The following is a 24492-nucleotide window of genomic DNA, read 5'->3' as shown; positions in this document are numbered from 1 at the left end:
AGCACAGAGGCACACACCGGTCCCTGCACACACACCTGTGAGAACACAGGCACTCCCACACAGGTGACACACCTACACGGGTGACACACCCACACAGGTGACACACCCACACAGGTGACACACCCACACGGGCAGAGGTGGGGGGTCGAGGAATTTGGAAGAAATATAAAGCATACGGAGCGATTATAAGGAAAAAAAAATAATAAAATAGATCAGTTCATTCATTGGTGGGAAGGAGTGGGAAGGTGAGGGGCTCCAGGTGTCCACCCCTGATCCTGTAAGCAGGCAAAACACAAGGGGATGGGGAGCACCCACCCAGGGACAGCGGGACAGGGAAAGCCAAAGCAGTCACAGGGTGTGGAAAAACCTGGATGTGTGTCTCCCCAGCCCCCCCAAAAAAATAAACCTCCCCAAAAGCCCTGATTTGACCCCAAAGTTCCTGTGGGCATGGCCCTCGGTGCCGCTGTCCCGCGTCCTGCTGCACTGCGGGTGCTCCAGAGCTCGGGGAGGCGGGGTGACCCCCAGGGAGCAGCTCAGCGCCCAGAAATCATGGCCAGGGCCCAGTTTTTGAGGGCCAGGGTTGCGTTTTGCAGGTAGATCCAGGAAGAGTAGGTGAAGCTCATCAAGTGGTCCCTCACGCACTGCCACGTCACGTCCCCGCTGGAAAAGCAAGGACAAGGGATTACGGGGGGCTGGGGGGTCAGAGCCAGGAGGGATGAATGACACGGGGGACACAGGGGCCACACCGGCCCTGGCGCCAGCACTAGGGGACACCCCCCGGCTGGCACACAACCGCAGCAGCCGCCGGGGAGCCCGGGGGGAAGGCACGGCGGGGGCTGGCTGCTGCTCACCTGCAGGAGTCGAGGCAGCGCTGCCAGCCCCGCTGCAGCGCCGCAGCCAGGCCCTGCAGCGGCGGCAGCAGGCAGCTGCGCAGCACGAACAGCAGCAGCTCCCGCGCGCACTCGGCCACGTGGAGCAGCGCCTCGGGCAGCCGGCTCTGCAGCTGCGGGAGCCGAGACGGCGCGGGGTGAACGCCAGCCCCTCGCGGGCACACGCGGAGGCTGCGGCCAGGCCATCCCAGCCCATCCCTCCCTTCTCCAGCGCCCGTCAGCTCTGCCCACGTTCCCCAGCACTCAGCAGGCAGGGCACCCACGCTCTGTGAGACGCCCATGCCACCCCACTGCCACCAGGATGCCGGCTTCTGGAGCACCAGGGACTGTTCTGGGCCCTCTCCCTCCCGCAGTCACTGGAGACAGCTGGGGTGGGCTGGTGCCACAGGACAGACGACATCAGAGACCTGCCGTGGGGCTGTCCCCTCCTCAGAACACCAGCACAGGAGGCTCCTGCCAGGAGCAGTGGCAAACACGACACCATCCTACTTCAGGCCTCCCCCTGAGACAGCTTTCCCGGCCCTACAAACCCCCCAGTGGCATTCCCTGTCCCCTCCAGCCCTGGGAGCCCCCGCTCACCCAGTCACTGAGCCAGGGCAGGCTGCCATGGAGCCAGGAGAGCAGGGAGCAGCACTGCTGGGACACGGCCCGGGCCACCTCACCGCTGGTTTTCCAGAGCAGCTCCAGCTGCGGCCACAGGACGGACACAGCCACGGAACCGTGCTGGGCCAGGCCGCGCTCCAGCCACCTGCAAGGGAGTCCTCAGATGGAGCACGGCGCCAGTGGCACCCGCAGAGCACACGGCCACGGGGCTGCCACCACGGGGTGAGCGGGGGAGAGCTCCCGTGTGAGCTCCAAGAGCTTCCAGGCAGGGCTGGGGATCAGCTCCCAGCTCCCTGCCAAGCCCTCGCTGCGCTGCCCGACAGCCTCACGCGCTGGCCCCAGCCAGCCACGCCGTGTCACGGACCTGTAGCCCTGCAGGCAGCCACGGGACACCCTCTGCCAGGCCAGCTGGGAGGCGGGCAGGACGCCGGAGGAGCGGAGCAGCCGAGCAGAAGATGAGGCTGCAAGAGACAAGAGCGTTCCTTGAGCCGTGGGGACACGCGTCCGTCTGTCCCCAGGGGCTCCGTGGGGACGCTCGGCTCGGGCTGTGCTGTGGAACCCCTCGGGAGACCCTCCAGGAGGGGACAGATGGACAGAACCCCCTGAGCAGGGAGACCCTCCCAAAGGGGAACAGGCAGCCCGCCTGCAGCGCCTGCGTCCCCCGGGAGCGCCCAGCTGGACAGATGGACAGGCCCCACTGCCCACAGCAGCCACAGGACAAAGGCAGGGACACGGAGTGGCTCTACTCAGGGGAACGGCCACGGGAGGAGGATCACTTCTGAGCAAGGGGAAAAAGCCTCAAGCTTGTGACAGGGAAGGTTTAGGCTGTAAACAAAAACCAGTTTCTTCACAGAAAGGGCTGTGCAGGCTGCCCAGGGCAATGGTGGAGTTTCCACCCCACGGGAGGGTTTAAAAGCCGTGTGGATGTGGCACTTGTGGGGATGTGGGATAGGGGTGGCCTTGGCAGTGCTGGGGGATGCCTGATGCTCCCAGAGGATTTGTGCAACCGGGATTATTCCAGGAGTCCCCAGCGTACCCTGGAAGGAGCCGTGTGTGTGCACGTCGTGCAGGAAGAAGCCGGCGGCGAAGACCAGCAGGACGAGCAGCAGCCGTGACCAGGGGAAGCCCCGGCCCTTCATCTTGCACAGCAGCTCCTGGCGGGGAGGACGAGGCCCTGTCACTGTCACCGACACCGGGGAGGCCCCAGCACAGCCGTGCTGCCCACCCCCAGCTTCCCAGCCAGGACAGAGACATCTGCTGACAGCTGGGGGGGTTGGACGGGGACCAGCACATCTGTCCCCAGCGTGTCCTGTGCGTGCCCACAGCAGGAGGGGCCAACCGAGCCCCAGCACGGAGCTGAGATGTGGCCCCGGGTGCTGGCGGGCAGCGCCTGCCCCTCCTGTCCCTCACCTTGCAGGCGGCGTCGCAGGCGGCCACATCCTGGTCCCCTCTGGCCCCCCTGGCTGCCAGCTCCTCATTTGTCACTTTGAAGGAGCGAACTGTTTCCTGCAGTGACTGCTGCACCTTGGGGACACAGCAGCTGTGTCAGGACCCCCCCCCCGGTCCCCACAGAGCAGCAGGAGGGCAAGCGCAGGTCCCACGGGGACACTGCCAGCCCAGGGAGCTCTCCAGCAGCACGGGGACACCCTCCCAGCCCACAGCTCACCCCTACCTTCTTGCTGCTGCTCTCCCAGGACTCCAGGAGGTGGTTCAGCAGCAAACTGGGGGGGGAGGAGAACACGGGGCTTGGTCGGGAGCTCCCAGAAGGAATTTAGGTGTGCCAAAGGTTCTGTAGGTGAGCACTGGCCCCCCCTTGGAGCCACAGTCTGGACTGACCTGGACTGAGCGAGGTGTTTGGTGTAGAGCTGCCTCCAGACGCTGAAGCTCAGTGGGTCTAGGCTCAGGCACTGGCTCAGGGAGGTCAGAAGCTGGGCAGGGGGCACAGCAGGGGTGACCCTCTCCCCAGCACACCAGACACCCCCACACGTGCCACAGCCAGCCAGCTCCTGAGGCACCGAACGCAGCTGCAGCACCCCTGCCCACAGAGCGGGGTGGCACTGGATGGTCTCCGAGGGCCCTTCCCACCCAAACCACGCCAGGATTTGCTGGCTCCTATCCCCTGGGAGCAGGCAGCGCGGCCCCTGCGCTGCCATCACCACCCTCCTGACGGCACACGTCCGTCCTGGCACGGCTCCACGGACCACCAAACAGTTCCGTGGACCGCCAAAGGGCTCCAGGGACCGCCAAATGGCTCCGTGGACCACCAAAGGGCTCCGTGGACCACTAAAGGGCTCCGTGGACCACCAAAGGCAGCCGTGCCCCTGCCGGGCTCACCTCCTCCTTCATGGCCGGCGGGCAGGCGGGCGTGGCGCGGGACAGGAAGGAGGGGAAGTAGGTGTGCAGGGCCGCCTCGGGCCGGGCGCCCAGGGCCAGCACCTTCAGGCGGGGGTAGAGGCGCCGCAGCTGCTCCTGCAGGCTGGGGGAGAGCGAGAGGCTGCCGGGGGCCAGCGGGCACCAGGCTGGCACCGGGGGGCACCGCGGGCCCGGCGTGTGGCACGGGCGTGGCAGGGTGGATCAGCGCACCTGGGCGACAGCGAGTTGTTGGGCATGAAGGCGAAGTCCAGGAGGGGGAAGAAGTCCTTGGGGCCGATCATGCCGAAGCCTTTGGTGAGGTTGGGGTGCATCCTGCAGAAGGGAACCGTGAGCTAGCGGGGTGTGGCAAGGGCAGCGCGGGCCCTGGTAGCCGCGGGGACACAGGGGCCACTCACATCAGGAGCCGGTCCAGGTAGGAAACGGCGTACGGCGAGAGGGACTTGATGCCGAGCACCGGGAGCATGACGCCGAGCCACACTGCAGGGAGAGGAGGGAGGGCTCTGGCTGGGCTGTGCCTGCGCTGGGGCAGGCAGGCAGGTCCCTTGGGAAAGGCCTCAGCCCTCAGCAGCACGCTCCCTGTCCTTCCAGCGGGACGGCTCCTCTCGGCACCCAGCCATTCCCCCGTCCCGGCTGGGGGACGCACTGCACACCTTAGGGATCCCTCCCAACCTCTTCCCAACCCACAAGCGGCACCAGCAGCAGGCGTGGGGGTGATCCCAGGCAGCCCCAGGAGGGGATCCCACGCCGCTGCTGGCGGCTCTCACCTTTCAGGCCCTCCTGGAGGTCAGGGAAGCCGGCCTGGCCCAGCGCCCAGAGCACGGTCAGGCACTTCGCCGGCCGGTTCTGGTGGGAGCGCAGCACCTCCAGGTACTGCAGCAGGACAGGACACCTCAGCTGGGGAAAGGGCAACCCAGCCCAGCCCAACCAAGCCTGGAGCCCCGGGACCAGCAGCGCCCAGCCCCCAGCCCCTGCAAGGGACCCACAGCTCCAGGTGAGGCCAGGAGCCATTCTGGGGCAATAGAGGGAACCCCAAACCCAGCTCTGGGGGTGCAGGGGAAACCCCAAACCCAGCTCTGGGGGTGCAGGGGAAACCCCAAACCCAGCTCTGGGGGTGCAGGGGAAACCCCAAACCCAGCTCTGGGGGTGCAGGGGAAACCCCAAACCCAGCTCTGGGGGTGCAGGGGGACAGGGGAAACCCCAAACCCAGCTCTGGGGATGCAGGGGAAGCCCCAAACCCAGCTCTGGGGGTGCAGGGGGACAGGAGAAACCCCAAACCCAGCTCTGGGGGTGCAGGGGAAGCCCCAAACCCAGCTCTGGGGGTGCAGGGGGACAGGGAAAGCCCCAAGCCCAGCTCTGGGGGTGCAGGGGAAGCCCCAAACCCAGCTCTGGGGGTGCAGGGCTGCTGGGCAGGGCAGGCAGAACCCACTGGGGACACCAGTCTCTCCCAGGGGCGGGTGGAGAGGTACAAGGGCTTTGTGCAGTGGGATGCAGGAGCAGCCCCCCAGGTTTAGAGCAGCCACAAACGTGGCTCAGCCCAGCTCACCTTGCCCAGGTTGGCGGTGGCAATCCGGGGCCTGTACAGGAGAAGGGCCTGGATGCAGATCCTGTAGCCGTGCAGCGACTCCCCTGGAACGGAGGTGGGGGAGGTCCTGCTCAGCCACGGCCCCCGTGGAGGAATTACAAAGAGGCAACGAGGAGCAGACACCAGAGGGGGGACAGGGAGCCCCGGGGTGCTGACCTTGGGCCTTGTCCAGCTCCTGCAGCATGGTGTAGATGCAGTGGTCAAAGAAGAGCTCCAGGAAATCCGACGCCTTTGCCAGCAGGGAGCGGATGATGTTCCTCAGCTCCTTGCTCACCAGGCAGTACGGGTAGTCTGGGGTGGCACGAGAGAGGGAAGAGTTTAGTGAGACCCTGCTCTGGAGAGCTCCAGCAGAGCTGGAGGAACTGACCCAGTGTGAGGCAGGGAGTGCCTCATCCTCATCCTCATCCCAGCCAGGCAGCCCTGGCCTCCTCCCCAGGGACTCCGTGTCAGAGGCAGCTAACTCTGCCCTAAGGGATGGCTTCCCATGGAATGCTGACGCTGTGGGATGAACAGGACACTTTGTTCCCCTCCCCCTTGCCACCCGAAATGACACGTTCTCAGTGGGGCCAGGCAGGAAAGGGAAATCCTGCCCCAACATCCCTCCAGCACTGAGGGCGGACAGCTGAGAGCGAGCTCCCAAACCCCAGAGCTCAGGGATATCCCTGCGCACAAGGGGTGGCTGGGGAAGCCCCCAGCTTGCCAGCTGAACGGGCAATGTCACTGTGCTTGTGGCTAAGAGGAAGCAGGTCAGGGGGGACAGCCCAGAGCCGAGCAAATCCTCCCCGCTTTGGTCACAAAGGACCACAGGGGCAGCAGCACACGGACCGTGGGGGTGCTGGCTCAGCACGGGGTCGCTCCGGGGTGCCTGCAGCTTGTAGTTGAGGTACCCAGCCAGGTCCTTCACCCACACTGAGGGGTTCTCGGGGAACACGCTCCGGCTCTTCTGCAGCTCCTTCTGCAGATCCACCAGGTCCAGCTGCAAGTGACAGACACACAAACTCAACCAGGATGGACAGACCTGGGCAAAAAGCACAGGGGAGGAGAAAGTTCACTCTGACTCCTAAGGGGCCACGGAGGGAAATGCTTCCACCTCCACCCCACATGGAAAAGCCCTGCTGCCAGAGCTCCAGAGCACTGCCTGGGGCAGCTGGCTCCCAGCCAGTGAGCCCATCAGCCCGAACCAAGGACTTGCTCACGGCTGCAGCCTGGCAAGCACAGGCCCACGGTGACCCCAGCCACGGCTGGCCCGCACTCCGCACCCAGAGTCCTCCAGGGAGGAAACAGCCACGAGCGACCGAAGCCACCTGACCAACAAAACCAGGTGTGCAGCAGCAGCTCCCACCCCTCTCCTCCGCTGCCACCCAGACACGTCCATTCCCTGCTTTTGCACCTGGATGCTCTGCGGGGCCGCTCCGTCAGGGCTCGCCGCAAGGCTCAGACCCCGTGAGAGCTCCCAGCGGGCGGATTCCCACTGCCACACTCTGCCAGGGGCCCTTGGGCACCTTGCCTCAGCCCCGCCTCGTGAGAGGAATGCCACACAAACCAGCTGGTGCCACGGCAGGAAACGAAACCTGTCCCTAAAGCCCCATCCGTGAGGTGACAGGGCCACGCCGTGTGTGTCCCCGCTGAGCTCTGGCTGCCCTGAGGAACACGGCAATGCCACACAGTCCTGCAGGAGCTGAATCTGGAGAGCTACTGGAAGGATGCAGAGAATCCCCAGCCGGCGCAGGGGGACACAGAGGGAACCCCCTCGCCTGGGGGGAGTGGAGGCCCCAGGGCATGAGGGGACAGGGACGAGCCGAGCAGCTCGGGGACACCACCCCGAGCCAGCCTGCCTCGGCCGCTTCTGGAACCCTCCGTGCTCAGGCACGACCAGGACAGGCGGGACAGACGCGGAGAGGTTCTGCAGAGCCGGCCAGAGCACGCAGGAGCGACTGCCAGGGCCCCGCCAGCGGCACGGGCAGGAGGCTCCAGCCACCACCAGGCTGCCTGGGGGCTCCTCCCAGACACGGCGGTGACTCGGGGGACCGGGAACCCCCCTGCAGCCGCCTCCCGCCGCTCCGGCTCCCGCCTCCAGCACGGCTGAAGCGTGAGGCTGAAGCGGGCCGGGGCCTGCCCTGCACGGCTCCCGGCACCCGCGGCGGCAGCGGGAACGGCGGCCCGGCGCTCCCGGTGCTCCGTGGGGACCCGGCCGGGCACACTCACGGCTCTCAAGGCTTCCTCCAGCGAGCGGCACCGGCCCGCCTGGGCCCCAGCGTCGCTCCCCGACGGCTTCTTCCCGCTCTTCCCGGCGTGCTGCTTCCGCGGCGGCGGCTCGGCGGCCGGGGGCACCTGCTCCTTATTCTGCTTGCGCAGCGGCCGCTCGAAGCCCAGCTGGAAGATGGTGCTGGAGGTGGCGATGGGCGCTGGGCAGAGCACAGGGCAGCGGTGACAGAGGGGACGGGCACGGCCGTGGGGCGCACGGAGCGCCCCGCGCGCTGCCCGCCGTGCGCGCGGGCCCGGGCCGGTGCACGGCGCCCCCGCGGCCTAACACGGACCCCGCTGCGCCGCCGGGGCGCCGCCGCCGAGCCCCGAGGAGCCCGCCCGGCCCCGGCGGCCGCTCCGGGATCGGCGGGGCCGCCGGAGAACCCCGCGCGAGCCGGCAGCTACACCCGCCTCTCCCCGGGACCCGCCGGGGACCTCCGGCCGCGCCACGCAAGGGCCCCAGTCCCCCACACACAGCGCCCCCCGACCCACGGGACCTCGGCCCGCCGCACCGGCGGCCCGCGGGCGCCGACACTCACCGGGCAGCGGCAGAGCGCGGCCGGCGTTGGCCTCGCCCAGGGCGCGGCGGCTGCCGGCGCCGCCCGCGGGCCCCCGCCGGCCTTTGCGGACCACCTCCCAGCGGCCGGGACCGGCGCCGGCCGTGCCCGGGCCCGGGGCCGCTCTCGCCGCCGCCATCGAGACCCGGAGCGCCACGGGCGGCGCCGGGGCGGGGCCAGGGCGCGTGCGCGCGCCGCCGCCGCCGATTGGCTGCGCCCGGGGACGCGCGCCGCTCGTGCCGGCTGCCACGTCCCCGCCCCGCCTCGCCGGGAGGCGTGACCGAGAACGGCACGGCCCCGCCCCCAGGGGGGCGGGACCAGCGCGCACCGCCTCCCCCGAGACCCCGCCCACAGAGCGGCCTCGATGAGGCGAAACAGGCGGGGCTTGGGGGAGGAGCTAGGCTGGTGACGCGGGCGAAGGGGGCGTGTCCACGCTCCTTGCGCCAACGCCGGCAGAACGGCCCCGACCCGGCAGGGGCGGAGCTTTGCGAGCAGGCAGGGCGTGTCCATGCAGATGAGCGCCCGCCGCGCGGCATGCCGGGCCCCAGCCCGCGCCAAGCCCGCGCTGCCCTGGCGCGTCCGCGGGCGCTGCGCGGGCCGGGCCGTGCGGGCCGGGCCGTGCGGGCCGGGCGGGAGCGGGGCCGGGCGGGAGCGGGGCCGGGCCGGGGCCGGCCGTGTGTTGTGGAGGCGTGGGGCGGGCGGGCGGTGCGGGCGGGGCGGTGTGGGAGTCATACTTACCTGGCAGGGGAGACACCATGATCAGGCAGGTGGTTTTCCCAGGGCGAGGCTCATCCCTTGCACTCCGGGTGTGCTGACCCCTGCGATTTCCCCAAATGCGGGAAACTCGACTGCATAATTTGTGGTAGTGGGGGACTGCGTTCGCGCTCTCCCCTGGTTTCGCTGGTCAAAGAAAGGCTTCATTCATCGTGCTACTGAGCCGATATTTCACCAATTCCCCCTAGCCCGGCCCGTGCTGTGCTAACTCTGCCCGTACATCGCGGATCGCCTGCCTGCGCACGATCAGGGCCATCAGCCCTCCCCGCAGGTCGCTCTCCGGTCCCGTCCCTACAGCCCCGGCCGGATGTGCCCCAGGCACTGCCCGGCGAGCGGCACCGGCACCTCGCCCCTTCCCCGGCGGGGACACCGGGAGACACCGCGGTGTTCCCCTGCTCTCGCCTAGGACAGGCCGGGATCATCCGCTCTCCCTCCCTGTAGGGATCCGCTGGCCATTTCCTGCGTCTCCTGGCCGCCCGTGGATCCCCGGCTGTTCCCGAGCCTCTCTGCCCTCCGAGCCTTGCTGAGGGTCCCGGGCCACTTGGGGCCACCTGCCCGATCCCACCGGCCGTTGAGTCCATATAGGTTTCCCCGGCCCGATTCGGTGCCAGGCGCTCCAGCCTCGGCCCCTAGATCATCGCGGTGGAGCGGCTGGTGAAGGGCAAGTTCCAGGACAATTTTGAGTTCATCCAGTGGTTCAAGAAATTCTTTGACGCCAACTACGACGGCAAGGAGTACAACCCGCTGCTGGCGCGGCAGGGCCAGGACGTCGCGCCCCCCCCAAACCCAGGTGATCACATCTACAACAAACCCAAGAAACCCATTGGCACCGCAGGTAATGTCCGGGGCCCCCCAGCGAGCGCTGCCCCCCGCCCTCTGCACCCCGTGGCGCGCCGGCCGTGGCCGGGCGTCCCCCCGACCCCTGCCTGCGCCCCGCTCTGCTGCCTGCCTGCCTGCCTGCGCCGGGAGGGCTGGGCGGGTCTGCAGGGACACCGGCACGGCGGAGCACGGCGATCTCGGCGGCCTCCGCCTGCCCGCTCAGCCCGGGCTGGGGCGGTTCGTCGCCCCGGGGCCCCCCTGGCTGCCATCCCCCCCGGGCCGTGCAGCTCCCGTGGGCGCTGGGGGCTCCCTGTGCTGGCCCGGTGGGAGCTGCCGAGGTCTGGGGCCTCCTCAGATCCCGTGCCGAACCCCAAAAGAGCCACGAAGCACCCTTAGAGAGCCCGGGGGCGAGACTTGCCAGGGGAAACTGAGGCAGGGGGGAGGCTGAAGTTGGGAGAGCCCGGAGCCGTGGCTGTGCACAGGGTATCTGCCTGCCCTTGCTGCCCACCGCTGCCCCCACTCAATGTGCTGGCAGCCCCCCCAGCCGGCATTAACCCATTGGTGGCCATGTGCTGTCAAGTCCCCCAGAGGACCTCCCCCACGGGCCCCAAGAACACCCCGAACCCAGCCCGCCTCGGCAACGTGCCCAGCGGCATCCTACGGAAAAACTCGCCTGCCGCCCGCAACGGCGGCACCGAGGCTGACGCGCAGATCCTGGAGCTCAACCAGCAGGTGGGGAGGGGGTCCCTGCCGGGGGGCTGGGGGGCGCCGCGGGGCTGGGGGGCCGAAGGTTTCGGCCGTTTCCCTGTCCCGCAGCTGATGGACCTGAAGCTGACGGTGGACGGGCTGGAGAAGGAGCGGGATTTCTACTTCAGCAAACTGCGGGACATTGAGCTCATCTGCCAGGAGCACGAGAACGAGAACAGCCCCATCATCACCGGCATCGTCAGCGTCCTCTATGCCACGGAGGTGAGGGCCGGGCACCTCGGGACGGCCCCGGAGCCGCTGGGACTCCCCTGGGCGGGGAGGGGCTCCCTTCCCCCCCCCAGTTGTCCCGGCCTCGTTCACTCCGTGCGGTGCCGGGAGGGGTTTGGGCTTTGCCAAAGCCTCCTGCCGTGCCAGGCGGAGCTTGGTGTGCCCGCCGGTGCCACCCCTGTGCCGACGGCGGCCGCGGTTCCCCGCAGGAGGGCTTTGCCCCACCGGAGGACGACGAGCTGGAGGAGCAGCCGCCAGAGGACCAGGACGAGTACTAGCCCCGGCCCGCGCCCGCGCCCCCCGCGCCGCCCCCACCACAGACACGGGAGGTCCGAGCCCGCGCCTCGCCCCGCACTGTCACACGCCACGGCGGTCTCCGGCAGCGCCAGGGGGAAGCCACCATCTCCATACCCAGCCGGCATCCCTGGGCGAGGAGCGCGGCCGCGCCGGGGGCCGGGGCCGGGCAGGGCTCAGGCGCCGTGCCGGGGCCCGGCCCGCGCCGCCCCCTCCCCATATTTATTTCTGTTGTCCCCCGGGTGCGAGCGAGCGCCGCGTCCGCCCCGGTGTCCTGCGTGCCCACGGCGAGAGTGAGAGGGAAGGCCGCGGCCTCGGGGGCCGGCCCGGGGGGCCGAGCACTGCTCACCTTGCTGGGAGCCCCCGGGACCCCCGTGGCAGAGCGAGCGCCGGCCCGGCAGCCTGTCGGGGCGGGAGGCCACGGAGCCGAGGAGGGAGATGTCGGTTCGGGTTCCCGGGAAGGAGGAAAGGAAAGCCCAGCCCGGCGCGGCCGCGGCAGCGGGGGGCACCTGCAGCCACGGGGGTCCCGGAGAGGGGGCCTGTCCCCGCCAGGGCACGGAACGGCAGCGGGCCCTCTCCTCTCGCCTGTGGCCCCCGCGGGGCCGGGGCTGGGCTGGGTCACCGCGAGGGCTCGCGGCGCCCGCCCGCCCCGGCTGCCACGTCCCCGTCGCATCGCTTGTCTGCTCCATCGCTCCGGTCGCAACGCTGCATCCGTGTTCGGTTTTATTTAAATAAACTCGTGTGGTAACACTGCGTGCTGCCCGTGCTGGGGGCCGCTGCGAGCTCCGGGACTCGGACCCCCGCAGGAGGCCGGGAAGCTGGAGCGGAGCCGGGTGCAGGCTCGGGGAGCGCAGCGTGTGAGGAGGGCCGGGATGGGAAATTGGGTGTCGGGTTTGGTTAGAGATTCACGCGGGTTGGAAAAGCCCGCAGAGATCCCGGCAGCTGCTCCTGCCCCGGCCCGGGCGGGATTTAAGGGAGTGGGAGCGGATCTTGAAAGCAGCAGCGCCAGCGGGGAGCCGAAGCACCGCGGGGAAAAACAGCCCGCGAGTTTCTTCTGTCCTTGACCACGAAAACCAGGGGAGAGCGCGAACGCAGTCCCCCACTACCACAAATTATGCAGTCGAGTTTCCCGCATTTGGGGAAATCGCAGGGGTCAGCACACCCGGAGTGCAAGGGATGAGCCTCGCCCTGGGAAAACCACCTGCCTGATCATGGTGTCTCCCCTGCCAGGTAAGTATGACTCCCGCACCGCCCCGCCCGCATCGCCCGCCCGCCCCACGCCCCGACAACACACGCCCGGCCCCGCCCCGGCCCCGCTCCCGCCCGGCCCCGCTCCCGCCCGGCCCGCACGGCCCGGCCCGCACGGCCCGGCCCGCGCAGCGCCCGCGGACGCGCCAGGGCAGCGCGGGCTTGGCGCGGGCTGGGGCCCGGCATGCCGCGCGGCGGACGCTCATCTGCATGGACACGCCCCCACAGCCCCGCTCGCCCCGCCCCTCTCCGGGCCGGCCCCGCCGCTCCTCGGAGCCGCCCGGGCCGGGCCCCGCCGGGAGCCCCGGGTGCCGCGGGAGCCGCTGCCCCGAGCCCGCGGCTCTTCCCTCCCTTCGGGCCGGGTTCTGTTCCCCGCCAGCGGCCAATGGCTCAGCGGCCACGACCTCCCGCGGCCGGGATTACCTTTTCCCCGGGTACTGCCCGCTCCTGCCGTGCCCCTCCCGGTGCTGCCGTGCCCCTCCCGGTCCTGCCGTGCCCCTCCCGGTCCTGCCGTGCCTCTCCCGGTGCTGCCGTGCCCCTCCCGGTGCTGCCGTGTCCCTCCCGGTGCCTCTCCCCCGCGCAGCCCGCTCCTCTCGGCTTTCTCTTTTCCCTCGGAGTAGCGGCGAGCCGGGCGTGCGGCGTTCCCGGGAGAAGCGGTCGGTCACACGGCTCTGTCTGCAGGCACCGATGGACAGCTAAAAACCTGCAGGCTTTATTCAAACCTCGAGATATCGTTTCCCCCTTAGAGCTGCATCTTCCCACTCGAGGGCAAGGAAGAGGCGGCTCTGTTGTGCCCCGGGGCTGCGAGAGAAGACGTCTGTCACACCGACCCCCAAAGTGCGTCCTGGTGTCGGGACCGGGCCGGGAGGGCGTCGGGATCGGGGACAGCGCCGGGAACATCGGCGCTCTGGGCCGGGCTCCCCGTAACTCCCGCACCCGTCTGTCCCGGTGATTTCGGCTTCTTCTCGGGGCACCAGAGAGGCAAATTCGAATTGGCAATAACCCGAGCTGTACAAAAGAGCCTGTGAACATTTCCAGTCCTCGCTGGGCCTCTCGTCCTACGGGGGTTGGTCTTTTCTCACCGCTTGGGCTCCCGGGTTCAGCTCAGCTTTTAGCAGACTCACGTTTCTCTCTTGCCCAAGGATTCCCAAAGCCCAAACCGGTGCTATGAGGGCACTTAAATGTAGGAATGTGCTCTCTGCTGAGGGACTGATTAAATCCTTCTGTGTCTGTTTAAAAAGGCAAAAAGCCTCCAAGTTTCTTTCCCCAATTTGGTCAAAAGACACCTCATAAGACCTTTAAGACTTCACCTCAAACCTAAGGTTACCTAATTAGACAAAGGCTAAAAAGTTTCACTTCGGTAATTCACTAGAAAAAGAAGAGAACAAAGGAAACAATTGCGTTTGTGGGGTGTTTTAGTAGAAGCAAGGACGTCTTGCCCCTGGCTCAGTTTTTCTCTGTAAGAGCTTTGTTATTTTGCCTTTTATTAAACCTTTTTCTGTTTCCAACACTACCTCAGAAGCCATCCTGCTAATTTTATGCGACTCGGGGTAGCTAAACTATGTCAAGTGTAATAAATTCTCTTAAGAGCTGATACAAGACCTAGCTTAAAGAGAAACATATCACCTAAAACTTTCCCTGGCTGAATGGGCAGAGCTGCACCTTCCATGCATTTCCCAGAGGAACATGCAAACCAGACAGAGTCCTTTGCAAAAGTGAATTGTGCATTTTCCTTTCACAGCAAACCCCGCCTGAGCAGTGGCAAAGGGCACTCGGGCACGTGGGGAAAGCGATGGGGTCATTTTGTGTTCCCGGTCCCGAATTCCATGGGATGTCCGAGGGATTTCCTGCCCTGAGGGATTTCCTGCCCTGAGGGATTTCCTCCCACTGCAGCAACAACAGCGACCTTTTACTCACAGCAAGCTCCCTCACAGCCAGTAACTACGGAACGACATACTCCAGTATCCACTGGAAAACCCACGGCTCCATTCCCCGGCTTAAGTGGAACCCAGGGATTGGCCGGGGCGAGAGGAGATGCCTGCGGTCCCCTTCACTCCGGCCCAATCTCTTCCCCTTCCGATTTTTCCTTCTGTCCAGGCTCAGCCCGTCCTGCCCGCAACCCAGCCCGTGCTATTTCGGAGGGAGTTAATCCCAGCTCAGGGGCTGGTCCCTGCCATGGGCCTCGCCCTGTGCCTCTGCGCCGCCCCTGGCAGCAGCTGTGGTCATTTCTGCAGCACCACCTGGGAATGCCCGTGCCCTCTGCTCCTGGTCTTTTCCGGAGATTCTGTCCCAGAGCTGGCACGGGCTGCCGAGCAGCATCGGGTTAAACGGCGCCGTGCTCGCTTCCCGTGCCGGGTCTGGATCCCTTCGGGACTGGGTTCTGTTCGGGATCCGGTTCCGTTCGGGATCCGGTTCCGTTCGGGTTCCGGTTCCGTTCGGGATCGGGATCAGTTCGGGATCCGGTTCCGTTCGGGATCCGGTTCCGTTCGGGAGGATCCGGTTCCGTTCGGGAGGATCCGGTTCCGTTCGGGAGGATCCGGACGCTCCCGGGAGGGGCGGGCCCGCTCCGCCGCGCCGCCAGGGGGCGCTGCCACAAGGGGTGGCTCCGAGGCGGAGTTTGGCGAGGGGGCGTGGCCATGCAAATCACAGCGGGGAGGGGGCGGGGCGGTGCAGGTACCGCTGGGTGGGCGTGTCCATGCAGATGAGCGTGCGCCGCGCGGCATGCCGGGCCCCAGCCCGCGCCAAGCCCGCGCTGCCCTGGCGCGTCCGCGGGCGCTGCGCGGGCCGGGCCGTGCGGGCCGGGCCGTGCGGGCCGGGCGGGAGCGGGGCCGGGCGGGAGCGGGGCCGGGGCGGGGCCGGGCGTGTGTTGTCGGGGCGTGGGGCGGGCGGGTGGTGCGGGCGGGGCGGTGTGGGAGTCATACTTACCTGGCAGGGGAGACACCATGATCAGGCAGGTGGTTTTCCCAGGGCGAGGCTCATCCCTTGCACTCCGGGTGTGCTGACCCCTGCGATTTCCCCAAATGCGGGAAACTCGACTGCATAATTTGTGGTAGTGGGGGACTGCGTTCGCGCTCTCCCCTGGTTTTCGTGGTCAAGGACAGAAGAAACTCGCGGGCTGTTTTTCCCCGCGGTGCTTCGGTTCCCCGCTGGCTCTGCTGCTTTCAAGATCCGCTCCCACTCCCTTAAATCCCGCCCGGGCCGGGGCAGGAGCAGCTGCCGGGATCTCTGCGGGCTTTTCCAACCCGCGTGAATCTCTAACCAAACCCGACACCCAATTTCCCATCCCGGCCCTCCTCACACGCTGCGCTCCCCGAGCCTGCACCCGGCTCCGCTCCAGCTTCCCGGCCTCCTGCGGGGGTCCGAGTCCCGGAGCTCGCAGCGGCCCCCAGCACGGGCAGCACGCAGTGTTACCACACGAGTTTATTTAAATAAAACCGAACACGGATGCAGCGTTGCGACCGGAGCGATGGAGCAGACAAGCGATGCGACGGGGACGTGGCAGCCGGGGCGGGCGGGCGCCGCGAGCCCTCGCGGTGACCCAGCCCAGCCCCGGCCCCGCGGGGGCCACAGGCGAGAGGAGAGGGCCCGCTGCCGTTCCGTGCCCTGGCGGGGACAGGCCCCCTCTCCGGGACCCCCGTGGCTGCAGGTGCCCCCCGCTGCCGCGGCCGCGCCGGGCTGGGCTTTCCTTTCCTCCTTCCCGGGAACCCGAACCGACATCTCCCTCCTCGGCTCCGTGGCCTCCCGCCCCGACAGGCTGCCGGGCCGGCGCTCGCTCTGCCACGGGGGTCCCGGGGGCTCCCAGCAAGGTGAGCAGTGCTCGGCCCCCCGGGCCGGCCCCCGAGGCCGCGGCCTTCCCTCTCACTCTCGCCGTGGGCACGCAGGACACCGGGGCGGACGCGGCGCTCGCTCGCACCCGGGGGACAACAGAAATAAATATGGGGAGGGGGCGGCGCGGGCCGGGCCCCGGCACGGCGCCTGAGCCCTGCCCGGCCCCGGCCCCCGGCGCGGCCGCGCTCCTCGCCCAGGGATGCCGGCTGGGTATGGAGATGGTGGCTTCCCCCTGGCACTGCCGGAGACCGCCGTGGCGTGTGACAGTGCGGGGCGAGGCGCGGGCTCGGACCTCCCGTGTCTGTGGTGGGGGCGGCGCGGGGGGCGCGGGCGCGGGCCGGGGCTAGTACTCGTCCTGGTCCTCTGGCGGCTGCTCCTCCAGCTCGTCGTCCTCCGGTGGGGCAAAGCCCTCCTGCGGGGAACCGCGGCCGCCGTCGGCACAGGGGTGGCACCGGCGGGCACACCAAGCTCCGCCTGGCACGGCAGGAGGCTTTGGCAAAGCCCAAACCCCTCCCGGCACCGCACGGAGTGAACGAGGCCGGGACAACTGGGGGGGGGAAGGGAGCCCCTCCCCGCCCAGGGGAGTCCCAGCGGCTCCGGGGCCGTCCCGAGGTGCCCGGCCCTCACCTCCGTGGCATAGAGGACGCTGACGATGCCGGTGATGATGGGGCTGTTCTCGTTCTCGTGCTCCTGGCAGATGAGCTCAATGTCCCGCAGTTTGCTGAAGTAGAAATCCCGCTCCTTCTCCAGCCCGTCCACCGTCAGCTTCAGGTCCATCAGCTGCGGGACAGGGAAACGGCCGAAACCTTCGGCCCCCCAGCCCCGCGGCGCCCCCCAGCCCCCCGGCAGGGACCCCCTCCCCACCTGCTGGTTGAGCTCCAGGATCTGCGCGTCAGCCTCGGTGCCGCCGTTGCGGGCGGCAGGCGAGTTTTTCCGTAGGATGCCGCTGGGCACGTTGCCGAGGCGGGCTGGGTTCGGGGTGTTCTTGGGGCCCGTGGGGGAGGTCCTCTGGGGGACTTGACAGCACACGGCCACCAATGGGTTAATGCCGGCTGGGGGGGCTGCCAGCAGGGACCCCCCCCACACACGTTGAGTGGGGGGCAGCGGTGGGCAGCAAGGGCAGGCAGATACCCTGTGCACAGCCACGGCTCCGGGCTCTCCCAACTTCAGCCTCCCCCCCGCCTCAGTTTCCCCTGGCAAGTCTCGCCCCTGGGCTCTCTAAGGGTGCTCGTGGCTCGTTTGGGGTTCGGCACGGGATCTGAGGAGGCCCCAGACCTCGGCAGCTCCCACCGGGCCAGCACAGGGAGCCCCCAGCGCCCACGGGAGCTGCACGGCACGGGGGGGATGGCAGCCAGGGGGGCCCCGGGGCGACGAACCGCCCCAGCCCGGGCTGAGCGGGCAGGCGGAGGCCGCCGAGATCGCCGTGCTCCGCCGTGCCGGTGTCCCTGCAGACCCGCCCAGCCCTCCCGGCGCAGGCAGGCAGGCAGGCAGCAGAGCGGGGCGCAGGCAGGGGTCGGGGGGACGCCCGGCCACGGCCGGCGCGCCACGGGGTGCAGAGGGCGGGGGGCAGCGCTCGCTGGGGGGCCCCGGACATTACCTGCGGTGCCAATGGGTTTCTTGGGTTTGTTGTAGATGTGATCACCTGGGTTTGGGGGGGCGCGACGTCCTGGCCCTGCCGCGCCAGCAGCGGGTTGTACTCCTTGCCGTCGTAGTTGGCGTCAAAGAATTTCTTGAACCACTGGATGAACTCAAAATTGTCCTGGAACTTGCCCTTCACCAGCCGCTCCACCGCGATGATCTAGGGGGACGCGGAGGGGCCGGTGGGGCGGCACTCCCGGCGTGGCCCCGGCTCGGTGGGGACACCGGCTCGGTGGGGACACCGGCACAGCCACCTCCCCCGGGGCGGGGGCAGCCCCCGCCGTCCCCATGGACCTACTTTGTCTACTCCCATCTTCTTGAAGGCGGCCTGCAGCACCTTGAAGTTGTGGATGTACTCGTGCTCCAGCTTGGCCTGGAACTTCACCTTCCGCAGGTGCACGCAGCCGGGGAACAGCATGTCCATGAACTGGCAATAGGCAGCCCCTGCGCCGGCCCGAGGCACGGTCAAGGGGGGCTGGGGGCACCCTGACAACACCCCCCACGTCCCCCACGCCGCCCCACACGCCCACCTGAGCAGAGCTGCTCGATCTTGGTGTAGTTGAGCTGCAGGGAGTCGTTGACCCAGGCCAGCATGTCATGGCGGCTCAGGTTCTCGCTGGTCACCGACGTCGAGTACACATTGACGGCCATGCCCCAGCTGCCAAGAGACAGGGGTCACACGGGCACCCCGGGCACCCCAACCCCGCACCGGGGCACTGGGACCCGGGGCATCCATCCCACCCACACTCCAGCACTGGGAGCACTGGGACTCAGGGCATCCATCCCACCCACACTCCAGCACTGGGAGCACTGGGACTCAGGGCATCCATCCCACCCACACTCCAGCACTGGGAGCACTGGGATCCGGGGTGTCCATCCCACCCACACTCCAGCACTGGGAGCACTGGGATCCAGGGTGTCCATCCCACCCACACTCCAGCACTGGGAGCACTGGGATCCAGAGCATCCATCCCACCCACACTCCAGCACTGGGAGCACTGGGACCCGGGGTGCTCATCCCACCCACACTCCAGCACTGGGAGCACTGGGATCCGGGGTGCCCATCCCACCCACACTCCAGCACTGGGAGCACTGGGATCCAGGGTGTCCATCCCACCCACACTCCAGCACTGGGAGCACTGGGAGCACTGGGCATCCATCCCACCCACACTCCAACACTGGGAGCACTGGGATCCAGAGCATCCATCCCACCCACACTCCAGCACTGGGAGCACTGGGATCCGGGGCATCCATCCCACCCACACTCCAGCACTGGGAGCACTGGGATCCGGGGTGTCCATCCCACCCACACTCCAGCACTGGGAGCACTGGGATCTGGGGCATCCATCCCACCTGGACTCCAACACTGGGAGCACTGGGATCCGGGGTGTCCATCCCACCCACACTCCAGCACTGGGAGCACTGGGATCCAGGGTGCCCATCCCACCCACACTCCAGCACTGGGAGCACTGGGACCCAGGGTGTCCATCCCACCCACACTCCAGCACTGGGAGCACTGGGATCCGGGGTGTCCATCCCACCCACACTCCAGCACTGGGAGCACTGGGATCCGGGGCATCCATCCCACCCACACTCCAGCACTGGGAGCACTGGGATCCGGGGTGTCCATCCCACCCACACTCCAACACTGGGAGCACTGGGATCCGGGGCATCCATCCCACCTGGACTCCAGCACTGGGAGCACTGGGATCTGGGGCATCCATCCCACCTGGACTCCAACACTGGGAGCACTGGGATCCGGGGTGTCCATCCCACCCACACTCCAGCACTGGGAGCACTGGGATCCAGGGTGCCCATCCCACCCACACTCCAGCACTGGGAGCACTGGGACCCAGGGTGTCCATCCCACCCACACTCCAGCACTGGGAGCACTGGGATCCGGGGTGTCCATCCCACCCACACTCCAGCACTGGGAGCACTGGGATCCGGGGCATCCATCCCACCCACACTCCAGCACTGGGAGCACTGGGATCCGGGGCATCCATCCCACCCACACTCCAGCACTGGGAGCACTGGGATCCGGGGTGTCCATCCCAACCGTGCTCCAACACCAAGGGACAGCAGGGCCGGGCTGCCACAGTGCAGCCTGTGGGGACCTCCCCCCCACTCCAGGTGCACCCCAAGGTATGGCAGGGGGGCATGAGGGCCCCCAGAAGCCCCGCTGTGGCCCACCTGGCCAGGTGGAGCCCCGGCCTGAACAGTGGTACCCAGGGGAGCCAGGTTTGGGGTATTGGGTGGATACAGAGCAGGATGTGGCTCAGGGGGAAGGGGTCCCAGGACGCAGGCACAGCTGCGGGCACTGCCCCTGCACCGAGGGGCTGCTGCCCTGGGTGAGCCCTCGGGGCTCCTGGGGGCTGGTGCCCATAAGCAGCTTAGGGCCCCCCTCTCCGGCCCCCGGTGCTGCCTAATCTGCCGGGATCGGGATCGGGGTCCATTAGAGCAGGGCTTAGAGGGGCAACATCTGCCGGCAGGCAGCCTACGCCCAGATGGCTGGGGGCTCCAGGACCCCCCGGCCGCAGTCCCAGCACGGCAGGGCACAGGGAGCCCCAGCAGAGTGGGGGGCACTGAGCTCCAGTCTCACTGTCCCGCACAAAACGCTTCAGGGCAGCGACCGAGGAGCGGCCCCGCTGCCCCTTCCCGGGGCCGGGGGTCCCGGTGCTCCCGCGGCCCCCCCGCACAGCAGCGGCGGCAGCGGCGGCGTTAATCCGCTTCCCTCCTGGGCGAGGGGGGCCGCGGGCCCGGGCCAGCTGCCAGGCGGGGGCAGGGGGGGGGGTGGCAGCCCCCCGAGCCCCCCTTGCCGTGGCACGGCCCGGGGGAACGAGGGGGGGACGGTGCCAGCGCACAGCTGCGCCCCGGGGGCCTGTGGGGCGCTGCCGCCCCGGGGTGCTGCCACCCCCCAGCGCCCGTTTGGGGGGCAGAAGGTCCCGGTGGCCGCAGTCCCCCCGCTCTGGGGTTCAGCACCGCGGTGACTCAGCACCGGCGATGTCGCACGGCCGATGGAACCCCACCGGCAGCCGAGCCGATCCGTCCCCTGCCGCCGCCGGGACCCCCGGGACCCCCGTCCCACCGCGCCGTGTTACCGCACGCAGCCGCGGGCGGGGGGGGGGGTGGTCGGTATTTTTAGCCGCCACCGCAGCAGCTGGAACCGAGGCCCCCGCGCCGCCGCCGCCCCCGGCGCGGCGAGGTGCGCACCGACCCGCTCCCGGCACCGGCGGGAGCCGCAGCCCGTCCCGCAGCCCGTTTCGCGGCATGGCGGCAGTGGGGTGCGGGCAGGGGTCCCCCCAGGGCTCTCCCCATCGCCTCCCCCTCCCCTGGCTCCGGCAGCGGAGCTGAGTCATGCGCGGCGCTGAGCCAGAGCCACGCGCACTGCGGTGCCGCGGCTGCCGGTACCGCCGCGCCGGGGCACGGGGCTGCGGCGGGGGCGGCAGCGCCGCACCGGGCAGGGGGCAGGGGCTGCCTGCCCGCGCGGCGAGGAGCGGCTGACACCCCCCGCCATCGCCGGCCCTTCCCCAAAGAACGGGGCAGCTGCCGGAGCAGGGCCCCACCGCGAGCCGTGGGGCCACGCCGCGCCCGGGCCGAGCGGGGGATGCCCGCGGGAGCCGGCACGGCCGCCGGGGCTCTGCGGCATCCTGCCTCCGGGGCGCTCGTGGGGGACGGCGCAGGGGACAGGGACCCCCAGGTTCCCCGCCGGGATGAAGCGGGGTGTCGCCGCGCCAGCCGCACCTCGAGTCCCGCACACGCCGGCACACGTGAGAGCGCGGGGGCGAACCCGGACACGCGGGGAGCACCCTGATCCACACCGGGGGGCCCTGACACGCGGAGAGAACCGTGATCCCGCCGGGAGCACCTCGACCCACCGGGAGAACCCCGACCCCGCCAGGCACCGGCGCGTCCCGGTGGCGGAGCGGGGACGCCGCCCGGGGCTCGCGGTGCCACCCAGTCCGTCGCCACCCTCCCAAACGCCCGCCGAGCACGCCCCGGTGTAATGACAGGGCAGCCAGGGCCTGCGGCACCCTCCGACCCGCTGCCGCCCCGACGCCGGGTGACGGACGCGCCCAGGGCCGGGAGCCTCCGGCCCAGCCGGTTTGCCGCCGGCTCTTGCCAAAAAAAAACCTAACGAAAATAAGAACCGAGCCCCCAAACACAGATTCCCGGCAGGCCGAGAGGAGAGGGGTTGTTGCCGGGCGCCCGGCCAGGCGGGGGACGCTTACCGCTGCATTTTAATTGTCCGGGCGGGAGCTGCTAATCACGGCCCGACGGCGACCGAAGCCCCCCGGGCGTGCGTGCGTCCGTGCCCGTCCCGCGGCGCTGCCGGGCGCACGCAGAGGTCGTCCGGGCCCGGTCCCACGCCGCAGCCCCCCCGGGCCGCTCTGCCCAAACAAACGGGAGCAGAGTGAGGCCGTGAGGTGCCAGCGCGGCGGCCCAGGGCGGCACCGACGGCGGGCACCGGGAGCCGAGCAAGCGCGGCGGTGCCGGTGCGAACTGGGCTGCTGCGACTGGCGGGATCTATTTTGGGAGCCGTCCCGGTGGCTTCTCAAGTGACAAACACGCGAGGGGGGTGGCAGACAGCCCGGCGGGGGCCGAGCGCCGTGCGGAGCCGCCCCGGGGCTGCCGGGGATCTGGCAGCGGGCACGGTGGCCCGGGCGCTAGCGGCGAGGGCCGCTCGCCCACGTTCCCCCCCCGGTGCCCCCCAACCCCGAGCAGAGCATCCCCGTGCCACGGCCGCGCTCCGCCGGGCACGGGTGCGTTTGGGGGGGCCGGCAGCTCCCGGCCTCGCACCGGCTCCATCCCCAGCCCCGTACCGGCTCCGGCCCCAGCACCGTTTCCCGGTGGCAGCGCCCGTCCCGCGGCGAGGCGAAGCGGCCGTTCACGCACCGGGAGCAGGCGGCTCCCGGCGGCGATGCTCGGGGCGCAGAGCGAGTGCCCGAGCGCCCAAATCCCCCCGCCGCGCTCGGCTCCCGCTAACCTAAATAAGTCGGTACGGCGGCGGCGGGAGCATGTGCAGAGCGCAGCCCTCCCCCCGCTCCTGAAATATTAATGCCGCGGGATGAGCCGAGCCCAGCCGAGCCGGGCCGGGCCGGGCCGGGCTGGCCGCGGGACACCCCCGGCCGGGACAGGCCGCCGGGCAGGGCTGTCCGCAGTGTCCCCGCACGCGGCACGGGAGGCACCGAAAGCGCTCACCGGGAGCCGCGTCCCCCTGCGGGGTGTCAGAGGGGCCGCTCGGGAAGATCCCCGGCGGGAGATGGGGCTGGACGCCCCGGGAACGGCGGGGGAGCGCAGAGAAGGGCCCCGGCCCCGGCCCGAGAGGCGCGAGTCGGTGACACCGTCACCTTACCGGTGACACGGCCGCACCGGTGACACCGCCGCCGCCGTGCCGCCATGAGTCCGAGGACCGAGAGCGCGTCACGCCCGGTGTGTCACGCTGACAGCCACCTGCCGCCCCGCACCGCCACGGCGGCGTCCCGGCAGCATCACCCACAGCGGCACCCGCGGGACGGGACCGGCGGCACCGGCAGTGCCCGAGCGGCGGCGGCCCGGGTCCCGCAGGACCCCCCCGAGACCGGAGGTCTCCGGGTGATGCCCGGGCCCCGACGACGGCCGGTACCGGCAGCGACGCCCCGGTGCCAGAGCCGCGACTACAGCTCCCGGCGCGCCGTACCGGCGCAGAGCCGTGACACGCCGGGGCCGTTCCGTACCGGGACCGCACCGTGCCATGCCCGCGGTGCCGCGGGAGCCGCAGCCGGGGCGCAGGAGCGGCCGCCGCTGAGTCAGGCAGGGCCTCGCCGCCACCGGCCCCGCGGGACCGCTCGGCCTCGCCGCTCGGCCCGGACCCGTTCGCGGCCCGGCCGCAACCGCTCCATCCCCGGCGTTACCGCACGAAGGGGCGCCCCCCTCACCTCCGCACGCTCCATCTCCGGAAGCCCCTCGCCCCTCTGGCCTCGCTTCTCCAGCCCCGTTCCCGGCCCGGCGCCGCCGCTCCATCCCCGAAGGCCCCGCGGCCCCCCCGGCCGGTCCTGCCGGGCGGCGGCGGCCGGTGCGGGGATGCGGGCGATGGCAGCAGCGCTGCCCGCTCCCTCCCGTGCCCCCCCGGGCGGTCCCGCCGCACTCACCGCTCGGCCGCGGCCGCCGCCGCTCCGCTGCCCCCGCTCCGCTGCTCCGGGACCGGGACCGGGACCGGGCCGGAACCGCACGGACCGACCGCGCCTGCGCCGCCCCCCCGCGGGCGGTGCCAACGGCCCCGCCCCGCCCCCGCCGCCATGGCAACGGGCATGACCACGCCCCCATGAGCATTAAAACGGGTTGGCCACGCCCCCTACGCCATCGGCAACGGGGCCGGCCGCGCCCCTCTTTGCTGCCATGGCAACGCGCCTGGCCACGCCCCCTCCAGCCGTGACAACGGACACGGCCGAGCCCCCGTCGCCATGGCAACGGGCCCGACCAGCGCCCCCTGCTGGCGGGCGGCGGCCTCTGCACCCCCAGAGCCCCCGGGGACCCCCAAACACCCCAGAGCCCCCAAAACACCCCCAGAGCCCTCCATAACACCCCAGAGCCCCTCATAACACCCCAGAGCCCCCAAAACACCCCCAGAGCCCTCCATAACACCCCAGACTCCCCCATAACACCCCAGAGCCCCCCTAAACACCCC

General features: G+C 69.7%; 3 protein-coding genes and 3 non-coding genes across 6 annotated transcripts; 3 read left to right on the top strand and 3 right to left on the bottom strand.

The window, feature by feature from the left end:
* Positions 1–203: 203 nt before the first annotated feature.
* On the bottom strand, positions 204–8388 carry TMEM214 (transmembrane protein 214). The gene is made up of 17 exons (XM_053939314.1): positions 8232–8388; positions 7654–7853; positions 6274–6424; positions 5605–5739; positions 5410–5492; positions 4631–4736; positions 4262–4343; positions 4077–4178; positions 3828–3969; positions 3330–3421; positions 3166–3214; positions 2904–3017; positions 2530–2647; positions 1858–1954; positions 1470–1638; positions 852–1003; positions 204–660 (listed from the first exon to the last, which is right to left on the bottom strand). Exons 1-17 carry the CDS (start codon positions 8386–8388, stop codon positions 534–536), a joined length of 2076 nt encoding a protein of 691 aa, XP_053795289.1. The 3' UTR covers positions 204–533.
* A 369-nt stretch (positions 8389–8757) lies between these two features.
* Positions 8758–11864, top strand: LOC128785255 (microtubule-associated protein RP/EB family member 3-like). Its single transcript, XM_053937556.1, has 5 exons — positions 8758–8853; positions 9657–9858; positions 10423–10574; positions 10659–10811; positions 11027–11864. The coding sequence occupies exons 1-5, from the start codon at positions 8758–8760 to the stop codon at positions 11093–11095; spliced, it is 672 nt and encodes a 223-aa protein (XP_053793531.1). The 3' UTR covers positions 11096–11864.
* On the top strand, positions 8980–9143 carry LOC128786544 (U1 spliceosomal RNA). Its single transcript, XR_008430335.1, has one exon. It is a non-coding gene; the product is annotated as a U1 spliceosomal RNA (small nuclear RNA).
* A 321-nt stretch (positions 11865–12185) lies between the features above and the next one.
* On the bottom strand, positions 12186–12349 carry LOC128786539 (U1 spliceosomal RNA). The gene has a single exon (XR_008430330.1). It is a non-coding gene; the product is annotated as a U1 spliceosomal RNA (small nuclear RNA).
* A 2927-nt stretch (positions 12350–15276) lies between these two features.
* On the top strand, positions 15277–15440 carry LOC128786528 (U1 spliceosomal RNA). Its single transcript, XR_008430319.1, has one exon. It is a non-coding gene; the product is annotated as a U1 spliceosomal RNA (small nuclear RNA).
* A 321-nt stretch (positions 15441–15761) lies between these two features.
* Positions 15762–24025, bottom strand: MAPRE3 (microtubule associated protein RP/EB family member 3). The gene is given in 8 exon segments (XM_053936780.1): positions 15762–16599; positions 16815–16967; positions 17052–17203; positions 17785–17844; positions 17847–17985; positions 18124–18269; positions 18356–18483; positions 23957–24025. Coding segments are annotated over 7 exon segments (840 nt in total). The 5' UTR covers positions 18477–18483; positions 23957–24025; the 3' UTR covers positions 15762–16530.
* Between the last annotated feature and the right edge of the window lie 467 nt (positions 24026–24492).

This window comes from Vidua chalybeata, chromosome 3, assembly GCF_026979565.1.
Source record: "Vidua chalybeata isolate OUT-0048 chromosome 3, bVidCha1 merged haplotype, whole genome shotgun sequence".
NCBI lineage: Eukaryota > Metazoa > Chordata > Aves > Passeriformes > Viduidae > Vidua > Vidua chalybeata.
This window is presented reverse-complemented; position numbering and strand designations above follow the sequence as displayed.

What these genes read in the sequence shown, in the direction of transcription:
- TMEM214 (XM_053939314.1), bottom strand. Translation starts at nt 8,388, where the DNA reads ATGGCGGCGGCGAGAGCGGCCCCGGGCCCGGGCACGGCCGGCGCCGGT. An exon ending in AACAACTCGCTGTCGCCCAG is followed by an intron (nt 3,970 to 4,076) that starts GTGCGCTGATCC and finishes GCTCTCCCCCAG; the next exon opens with CCTGCAGGAGCAGCTGCGGC. An exon ending in GGGAGAGCAGCAGCAAGAAG is followed by an intron (nt 3,018 to 3,165) that starts GTAGGGGTGAGC and finishes TGTGTCCCCAAG; the next exon opens with GTGCAGCAGTCACTGCAGGA.
- LOC128785255 (XM_053937556.1), top strand. Translation starts at nt 8,758, where the DNA reads ATGCAGATGAGCGCCCGCCGCGCGGCATGCCGGGCCCCAGCCCGCGCC. An exon ending in GGCGCTGCGCGGGCCGGGCC is followed by an intron (nt 8,854 to 9,656) that starts GTGCGGGCCGGG and finishes CTCGGCCCCTAG; the next exon opens with ATCATCGCGGTGGAGCGGCT. An exon ending in GCGTCCTCTATGCCACGGAG is followed by an intron (nt 10,812 to 11,026) that starts GTGAGGGCCGGG and finishes GGTTCCCCGCAG; the next exon opens with GAGGGCTTTGCCCCACCGGA.